The sequence below is a fragment of the Pipra filicauda genome, unplaced genomic scaffold (assembly GCF_003945595.2).
Source record: "Pipra filicauda isolate LSUMZ 115617 unplaced genomic scaffold, ASM394559v2 scaffold105_size2325265_pilon, whole genome shotgun sequence".
NCBI lineage: Eukaryota > Metazoa > Chordata > Aves > Passeriformes > Pipridae > Pipra > Pipra filicauda.
Window position 1 is genome coordinate 1,176,783 of NW_024103496.1, and position 9,640 is coordinate 1,186,422.

The following is a 9,640-nucleotide window of genomic DNA, read 5'->3' on the forward strand; positions in this document are numbered from 1 at the left end:
TTGGGTGTTCCCCAGAGAAAGATCCCTGTGCTGCAAGATGCTCCCACAGCTACCCCTCTAGGCACTCTCATCCCTGATTCCAGCATGTATTTACACTGAAAATGCCACCAATTGCTCCAGCTGCTCCTCACAACAGCCACCTGCAAGAGCGCAGACATCAGTGCACGTTGGCTTTGGCTGCCCTCTGGCAGAGAAGTCCCCGGGAGCACAGGTCTTTGGGGCAGGGGACGGGCACCACCCTTGCCAGGACTCGGGGTGACGGCAAGTTCCTTGTCGAGGTGAGTGTGATGGCAAGAGCTGCCTCGCCGAGCTGCCTCCCACCTCTGCCCTTTCGCAGCCGCAGCTGCTCTCTTAGTCGAAAATAACTTTTTTTTTTTGTCAGACTTCGTGAACACTGGTGTTAATCTCACACGTAACCGAGGGAGTGGGCGTGTGTTTAAAAAAAGAACCAGCTTGGCTTAAACGCCGCTGGCCGCTTTGGGCAGTAGCTGAGTGCCGTAGTCAGGTTCCTCTGACTGCGGACAGCTGGCGTATTGGAAGAATATGTTTTAAAGTACCGGCTATCTCGGCCAGGAGCCGGAAAGCTGCCTCCTTTGCCGCTCACAAGCGGACAGACGCGGGCGGTCGCTGAGGGGCCGCCGGGAGTTGTGGTGCCGGGCCGGGCCCGCACTGCGCCGGCGCGGCCGCTCCACCCCACAACGCCCCGCGCGGCCGCGGCCGACCCAGAGCCCGGGCGGGAGCGGCGGCCCCGGGGCCAGGCAGCGGCCATGGAGCCTCGGCTGGGCGGCGGGGAGGTGAGCGGCGACACCGGGGGGAAGCTGCCCGGGGCCCCCGGCCCGGGCGATCCCGATCCCTGCGGCCCTTCCCGGTTCCCCCCTGCGAGTCCGGCATCGCAGTGCGGCAGGTTCCGAGCGCTCCCGCGGGCGGGGGTCGAGGGTGCTCTTCGGGCGGAATCCGTGTGTTCTGTTTCTGCTCTTTCCAAATCAGTTGATAAAATAATTACCCGTGTTCCAGGTTTTTCTTGGATGTCCTAATCTACTAGCTAGGATCGCTAGTTCTAACCCAGTATATCTGGATTTAATTTTAAAAGGAGTTTTGTAGAATTGGAACTGCGTGATTGATTTCCAGAAGAAAAAAAACCACCCAAATGAGTAGTGGCACTGGTTCTGAAGCAGTTCCTTGCGGTTGCCTTGAAACAGGAGAGCTGTTGGCCTTTACTTTTTGGTGGCCAGTTATCCAAAACTCATAATAAACCTTAAACTGCTAATGCTGTTGTGGATAGTTAGAGAATCTATTTGCTTATAAATTGTGTTTATCAATTATACTGTGACCTGTCTTCTACAGGGCTTTACAGAACTGCAGTGGCTCCGGGACCATGGTCTTCTCAAGGCCATGCAAGGGAATGCACCACCAGTGTTAGACAATAAAGTCAGATGGACTAAACAGACAGAGGAAAAAAAACTTAATGTCTACAGAAATGGATGGCTTTCTGAGTTGGGTATTGTGGAATATTTACATAGTAGCTCTGTATCTGTTTATTACAGCAGCTGGTGGCCACAGGTTTCATCATTTAATGGGAGGGACTACTGGGCTAGGCACAGCTCTCGTTCACAGCTTTGTTTGCCTGTACTAATTTTCCACTTAATTACGGTTGTTATGGTTGTTTATGGGTGTGAACCTGCTGAGGGAAGTCTGTGTGTTTATCTTGGCTTTAGTGCCTGGGAAGTGCTCAGAGAGCTTGAAAATTAGTCAGTAATGTTAGTGAACAAAGCTGCTGCTCCAAGCTGTGCAGTAATACTTTTCTTTTTTTGAGATCCAAACTTAAAAATTAAAAAGGACATGTTGTCTCCAAAGGCAGTGGAACGTGATGATGCAGTTAGTTTGCCCAAACTGCTACTTGTAGCAGTCTTGATGGACCTGGCAGTGGGAATCCGAAGGGATGCTTAATCTGATTGTGTGTGCATTTTCTGTGTATTATATGCCATAGCAATCCATGTTGGAGGGCTTCAGATTTGGAGATCCACTTTCTCAATGAAAAAATTGGGATGCATGAGTGTGTGCTGTAAGTTCTCATTCTTGGCTAGATAGTTTCATAGCAGAATTTCTTTGGTGTTGCATCCCAGGAGCCTATGTGTGTATGAATTTTATAATATTTCATGTTTTGATATAGATAATTTAGAATAAATTCTGTCCTTGTACATGTTAGTCCAGCAAACTCACCTTTAGGTTGTAGCATTTAACAGTCACATCATGACACACTTGTAGGTCTGACTGTCCAGTGGAAAAGTGATTTTACTATTATGACCTGCATAGTTGCTTTTGGGACTCAGATGTGGGGGTAAAGAGAATCCACAAGAGGATCCTTTCTCTTCCTCTGGAAAAGCTGGACAGCCATTGAAACGGCATCATCTGTATTTCCTGTCTTTCTCTTGTTTCCTTGAAATCTTTGTGTAGAAGCCAGGAAGGAATAGAGAACCACAAGTTTATAAACAATTTAGAGCCTGTGTTTTGTTTTCTGACATTAAATGATCATTGCACCTCTTCCTCCCTGCTGGTTAAGCACAGCCTTGAACCTAACATCTGAAATAATCATTCTGTGTGATTTTACATGGATTTTTTTGCTAGAAACATAAAATTTCGAGTGTGAACATCTCTGTTCCTCAGAACACCCATAAGAAAGGGAGTTTTATGATCCTTTCTTATCTGTTGAGACAAGTAGGTAGAAAACAAGCTCTGGGGAAAAAAAGGAAGAAAAATAAAGTAGTTTGAGTTTTGTTTTTTAAATAAGAGGGAATTGTAAAAAGACGATGGAGTTGACCTCATGCCAACATGTCTGATATTCCTAATCTCTCAATTGCAGTGTAGACACTGTTGCTGAAATTGCATGAGACAAATGTGATGCTGACTCTTTTTTGTTCTGTTTCTTAGATGCAGTAAGACCCTTTTTTCTACTTCTAAAAGTTGCTAAGTTTTTTCTTGATTTGGACACACTGCTGGTAAGTACTGGATCCATTTAAGACAACATCTGTTTTGTTACTGTCTTAATCAGGGATCTGTAAATGTAGCTATAATTATAGCCAGCAGTATTTGCAAGATGGGACAAGTCTCCCCTGATGCGGGGATCATAGATAACTTACTTATTTGCAGTAATTTACTATTGTAAATGAATTTTCAGAAGCAGTGGGTTTCTGAAGCTGGTCAGTCGTGTTTATTCCAACTGCTTCTCATAGAGCTTTGTCTTGGAGAATGCCCTATTTGCAGGGCATTCCTACCTGGAAGTTTTATCCAGGTAAAGGCAAGCTCTTTATGAAAAAGCAAAAGTATCAAGCTTGAGGAGAACAAAATTTGATGCTATATTTACCCCTCAAGTTCATTTGTTATAAGTTCCATTTTCTTGCAAGTTGATTGTGTTGACCTTACTGAAGCTGAGGTTAAGCATTATATTAAATCAATTATGGTGGCAGTAAGTCTGAGGTCCCTCTACCCAGGGGTTATCCTGTTAATGACCCGCCATCTGAAAAGGCTACTGCCATGAGAACAGTAGCTTCTCCACACTCAGCTACTCTTAGCAACAACATAATGCCATCTTTTTGATGAATAAGGTACATTTTTAGTATAAATGTTGTTGTCATTGTTTCTTTTCACCAGTGCTTCTAAAGAGTAGGATCAGCACTTAAATGGTGCCCACACTCCATTGCAATCCTTCAGGGTTAGATGGTAGAACATAAATGACTAATATTTTCTTACTACACAAATTGGACTTCATTTTTTATCTGTAAATAATCAGAAGAGTGCTGGCTATCTATATGGCTTGCTTTTAGTCTGTTTCCAGTATACATGGGAATTCCTTATCTGAAAACTGGAACTCCCTGGCCATTTGATGTTTGCAGATGTAGAAGGAGAGCGGGGGATCAGATCCAGGTTTCTCTTTGGTTGCAGCCATGTCTGTAACCTTTCTGCAATACAGATACTCAGTTACTTGTATATGTGTTAGGTAAAACTTCTGGTACCTAAAGTGTTTTATGACTTTAGACAAATATGCACGTTGCAGTAAAATGATTTGGAAGAGATTTCCGGAGGAGTTTATAACAATTTGCAAAGTATCTGGTCATTTTTAGGTACTATAATTCTTAGTGTCCAGCTTCAAGAACACACTAGGGTGAATGCTCAGTGCCTTCTTTAAAGTGTCTTGAGCATGCAGAGAAGGGATGACTCTAGTCTTTTCTTTCTTTAGTTTTCTTTGTTGTTTGTTTGGTTTTTAAAGACCCATCATTGAGACTGTTTCCCAGGAGCTCTGCAGGCAAGGGGCGATACTAGGGACACAGACAGTCATTATATTGAAACAGAAGCAGTGTTCTTCAACACTAGGTCTGAAGAGGAAAATGTGAAAGGTGAAAAGTTGCCTGCTTTCTGTAATTGTGTGCTTGGACAGTTGGTTTTGAAAGGCAAAAGTAGTGTGGAAGAACTGTCAGTTGCTTTTGAAAAATTCCTAGTAAATTACTCAACAGAGCCTCCACCACTAGCTCCCAGCTCTCTCAACAGTTTGGCCTATATAAAATGTGTATAGCTGCCTACATATGCATTCCATGCCAGTCTAATGATGCGGCTTTTAGGCAACTCCCTTTTACTGACATGACAGCGTGGTAGAACTGAACATAGAGTGTGATACTACATCTGGGCTGAAGAGAGGGAGCTGCCAGCTGAGGACAGGTGAACTTAAATCAGGCTCACTCAGTGATACACCTTCTTCACCTGGACTCTGGGACAAAGTCCATGCAGTGACACAGGGTGAAAGGCTGTGTAGACTCACACAATGAAATGTGTTCCTTTTTTATCTTGAACACAGTGAATTTAGCAGTCTGTCAGATGAGCAGTCACAACAGTGTGAAATAATCTGATGTTTCATTAAAGCGTGAATGTGGTAGTGTTACTGCTGTCTTAAGTGTGTCAGACGAAGAAGGTGCCACAGAGTTAGTGCCAACCAGCTGCCATGTAAATTTATTACATTAGTCAACTATAGTTAGTCCTGTGTCCATAAACTTTCACTTACTGATTTTCTTTTATATTTTTCTTTTTAATTGCAGGAAAAACTTCTGTGGGCAAACATGGGCTGCCGGGATGTTCATGCAGCGACTGTACTGGCCTTCCTCAGTGGAACAGCCTCAGTAGCCGGACTCCTTGCAGCAGTTCTGCTCCCAAACTGGAGGCAAATGAGACTGTACACATACAACAAGAATGAGAGGAATGTGACCGTTTACACTGGACTCTGGATTAAGTGTGCTCGCTTTGATGGGAGCAGAGACTGTGTGATCTATGACCCACAGTGGTACACTGCTGTCGATCAGCTGGATTTGCGTGTTCTGCAGTTTGCCCTTCCTCTGAGTATGTTTACTGCTGTCTCAGCTCTGTTTCTCTGCATGATTGGCATGTGTAACACAGCCTTTGTATCCACCGTGCCAAACGTCAAATTGGCCAAATGCCTTGTGAACAGTGCAGGCTGCCATCTCGTGGCTGGCCTCTTGTTCTTGCTTGCCTGTGCCATTTGTCTCACTCCATCCATCTGGGTCATTTTTTATAACAATTATCTGAACAGAAAATACGAACCTGTCTTTAGCTTTGACATCTCTGTGTTTATTGCCATTGCCAGCGCTGGTGGTCTGTTTTTCACCTCCATCCTGTTGTTCCTGTGGTACTGTGCATGCAAAAGCCTCCCTTCCCCATTCTGGCAGCCCCTCTATTCCCACGCCCCCAGTATGCACAGCTATGCCTCGCAGCCCTACTCCGCACGCTCCCGCCTCTCTACTGTAGAACTTGACATTCCTGTTGTGACACATTCATCTTAAGGAGACAAAGTCTTGGAAGCTGAGCTCTTGTGCTCATTCAAACCATGAAAATTGCAGGCTTGATTCTCTCTGCTGCCCTGTGCTGAGCATAATCCTTTGTAAGGTCAAGTTTCCCAGGGCGCAAAGCAATGCAGATCCACATTCAGCAAGTTCATTGCTGTTCTGGTCTGTTTGTTACTTCTTGAACAACTTGGGTTTTTGGGGGTTTTTGTTTGTTTGTTTTTTTTTAACTCTGAGCTCATTACAGACAAAATTGCTGCTAATGCTGGGACAGTACACTAACAATAGTATCCGTCCATTGTTTTGCTTATTGACATCAAAGCAGGTTTGAACCCCTTAGATATTTGATAAGCTATTACTAGATGCTGATCCTGTTGTAAGACCCTTGCACCCACGTATTATCCAGATGCAGGCAGTGGAACTGAGTGCAGGAGATTCACTGAGTTTCCTGTTCATCTAGACACACATATTTTATGATGTGACATCTGAAAAGGGTATTTGGCAGACTAATTCAGTTCTGTGCACTGTTCTTTGTTTTTCACTGCACACAGAAAAAGCTACTCGCTTAGGAACTTCTCTAGCAGAATTAATGCCAAATTACCCTTTATTTTCAAAGTAGCCATCAGAAGGAATAAAACTGATTTAACTAAGAATGTTGTTTTGTGCTGTAATAGCATTTTGTGAATTACTGGAGGCTAGAAATTTTTTGCGAATTTTATTTCTAGTCTCTTTTTTACTAAGTTAGCAAATTCATTAGGTCTATTTTGTGATTAAAACAAAAACCACTAGTATTTAAGAATTCTGTTTAGAAGCTTGAATGTTTTATTTGAAGGCCTTCTTAAAAATGGATTTTCAAGTAGGATATAAAGTGTTCAGTTCTGGAGAGAAATGTCACACTACAAAACAGATTAGGAAAGCCATGAAGAATTCTGAAGGCTATGGGAGATTCTTTTGGAACACTGTACACAAGCTATAACATCTCTCTAGGAAGGGGATTATATCCCTGGGGAGATATTTTTTAATCTAGATTTTTTTTTAAAAAAAATGTATATACAAGTAGCAATGAGCTTGTGTGTTTTTTAGAGTTGATCTTTATGGTTGTTGGACTTTTCACACCATTGCTTATTTAATTAGTGATTAAGGCTTAACCTTTTCAGCCTTGTTCTTCAACACCTTTCAAATTAAGCTATTTTGAAATCCAGTTATTTCCTCTGCTGCCACCTCTCAACTGCAGAAAGTTTCCCATTCCTATTTTCTGTAAGATGAGGTTTTGAATAACTTGTGAGCTTCACCTTGTAGCTCTACAAGGATGAGGAAGGACTGTAAATTCCCAGCCTGGGATGTCTTTAAATCACTTTTTTCCTTCTAAAATGCAGAGTGGCAGGTGAGCCCTAACGATCATAGCTCTTCAATGTGGGCTTTGAAATTACTTGGAAATTTGATGGCAGTGAGTTGAAGAGTGCTATAATTAAGGCAAGTATTTGATTCTTTCATATTTTGGCAAATTGAGATCTTATGTTTAAGATGTCATCCCAGTAAGGAAAGTTGTTTTGATTGGTGGCATTCTGGAGCTTAGTGGATATTTGCATTTCATTAATTCCAGAATAAATTTGCTTTTTCTAAAAAAATCAAGTTCTTTAATTCCAGTTCTGAAAAATCATCCAAGGTCCTGAAAATCAGTTAGTTTCCTCTTCTAGGTATTAGAAGTGGGAACAAATACTGTGCTGGGCAAATCTTGTTCTGTTAAATAACTATGTTAAGAGGAATCATTGTGATTTAGCTGATAGACATTGGACTTCAGTGGATTGAGGGAGGAAGCCGATCTCTGTCATAAATTCTCAGCATAGTCAGTGAAACAACAGTCCTTCCCTGCAGAGCGCTTGATTAAATTGCAGTCTAAGGAATTAACACTGTAGATGATAAAGAATACTTAAAGAGATAGGCCTCTAAAGTTACTTGAGTTTAATACCTTCTTAGGTTTACAAGGTATGAGAGTATGAAGTATCTTTTTTCTTTTGTATAATGATGTGCAAGACAGCTTTTTTTCTTCAAAACTGAGCTTTGCTTTACTGTTACTCTGATTGCCCAGCCATAGATACTGTTGCTGTTTTAGCTGCCCATGTCCTTGGATGCTTTGTAAGATCAAAGCAAGGGGGCCACTGGTTTATGATTTCACATCAGCTTGTCTCCCCATCACTTCAGTGTCTTTTCTTCTTTGTGCCTTGCTTAAGTTATGAGTTGGTCAGTAAATGTTACTTTACAGTCAGTGTCTGATACGCTTTTTGAGCCTGAATTTACAAAGCATTTTGATCATTTTGGAGAGATGATCAATAGATTTCTTGGCGATTTTAAAAGGAGCTGAATCTTCAGCATCTCCAGAACAAGAATGGCATCCTGGCAAAGTGTTTTCTACAAGAATGTAATTGCGTGCAGCCAGTGTTGTTTTCTGTGCACTTTAATAGCAGATGTCTCTGACAGCTCTTTTGTATTCCGACTTTGGTTTTTATGCACAAAACTTTCAATGAGTATTTGCTGCTGCCTAAGCTGATAACTTGTTGCTTTGAAAATTGTGTCTTTCCAAAAGTCTGAGATGAGTGAGTTACGAAAAGCGGAGATCCAGAAGTTATTGGGTTCCAGTGTAGGTCCCAGCAAAAAGACTGTCGCATCATGTTGCATCACCAAAGCACGGATGAGTTTCTTTCAACAGTGCTGTTCATGTGAGTTTCTACTGGATCCCAAGTGAAGCTATCTGGAAGTGCTGTGCTGTATTTCCGTTGTTACAGAAAGAGGTGGCCAACCTGTGACACTTGAGTCAGCTTTTCTCTTGCTAAGGTTGCCATGGTGCCCAGCTCCAGGGTTGGGAAATGACAGGCCTGTTTTGAAGAAAACAACACATGTATCCTGCATGTGTCTGCCAGGGAACAAACAGCCTCTGGGGAGCAGTTAGCACCCCTGCCTCTGATCAGCTGCACCTTCCTGAGCACTCTGCTGAGTGCAGGACAAGCACTCTTGGTCTTGAACACAGATTTTAATTTGTGGCTCATGCAGTCAAAGGTTGGGTGCTCTGGAATTACAGGAACCTGTATTCTTTCAAGTAATTCCTGTCCAACTTCTTAAATTGTGTTTAGTTACAGTGTTGGTTCTTTTTATGTGAAACAGAAGATATGTATTTTTAATAAAACAGTCTCATACAGATGCAGTTTATGTTGATTAATTTTGTGGTAAACAGTAACTATTAGAATACGAAAGACTTTACCTGTTTTGATGATGATCACCAGACCATTTCAGGTGCCTTAACAGGTTTAAAATGTTGTGCATACTGCATTTTAACTCCCTAATTTTATAGGACTCCTTTAAACAAAAGAAAATAATTTTAAGAAGCACCAAAAAACCCAAACAAACCCTTCTGAAAGCTTGACTGATATTTGTAATTTCACTCTATTGTAAGCTAGTTCTAAGAAGTTCTAGCATCCCTTTCCCCTTTAAAAGGACGATTTCCCTTAGGCTAGAGGATTCCCTTTCTCTTCCTGTGGCCAGAGTGTGGTCTGGCGGGCAGGATATGGCCCAGCCCCACAGAGAGCCAGAGTATCAGTGTGGCAGAGCAAAGAGCACAGTCCTCACTTTGTGCCCAAAGCCCCATCTCTCCCTCTGTCAATTCTGCCACTTAACCAGTCCAGCTTGCTAACACAGCTGAAAACTTCCATGCTGGGATAATGTTTCCATGGACTGGTGAGATTTGTGTTGTGTTAGTGTCACACAAGGGGGACTGTGGCATAAGCCATCTTCCCGCCTTCCCC

The 9,640-nt window shown here is 42.5% G+C and overlaps 1 protein-coding gene across 2 annotated transcripts; it reads left to right on the forward strand.

Annotated features, from left to right (window-relative positions):
• Positions 1–9,042, forward strand: CLDN12 (claudin 12). Of its 2 annotated transcripts, none has more exons than XM_027749199.2 (3): positions 1–278; positions 2,929–2,996; positions 5,085–9,042. In XM_027749199.2, exon 3 carries the CDS (start codon positions 5,106–5,108, stop codon positions 5,841–5,843), a length of 738 nt encoding a protein of 245 aa, XP_027605000.1. In that variant the 5' UTR covers positions 1–278; positions 2,929–2,996; positions 5,085–5,105; the 3' UTR covers positions 5,844–9,042. The 2 variants fall into 2 exon arrangements, with proteins under 2 accessions (XP_027605000.1, XP_027604999.1); XM_027749198.2 differs by lacking the exon at positions 1–278 and adding an exon at positions 713–794.
• The last annotated feature ends 598 nt before the right edge of the window (positions 9,043–9,640 follow it).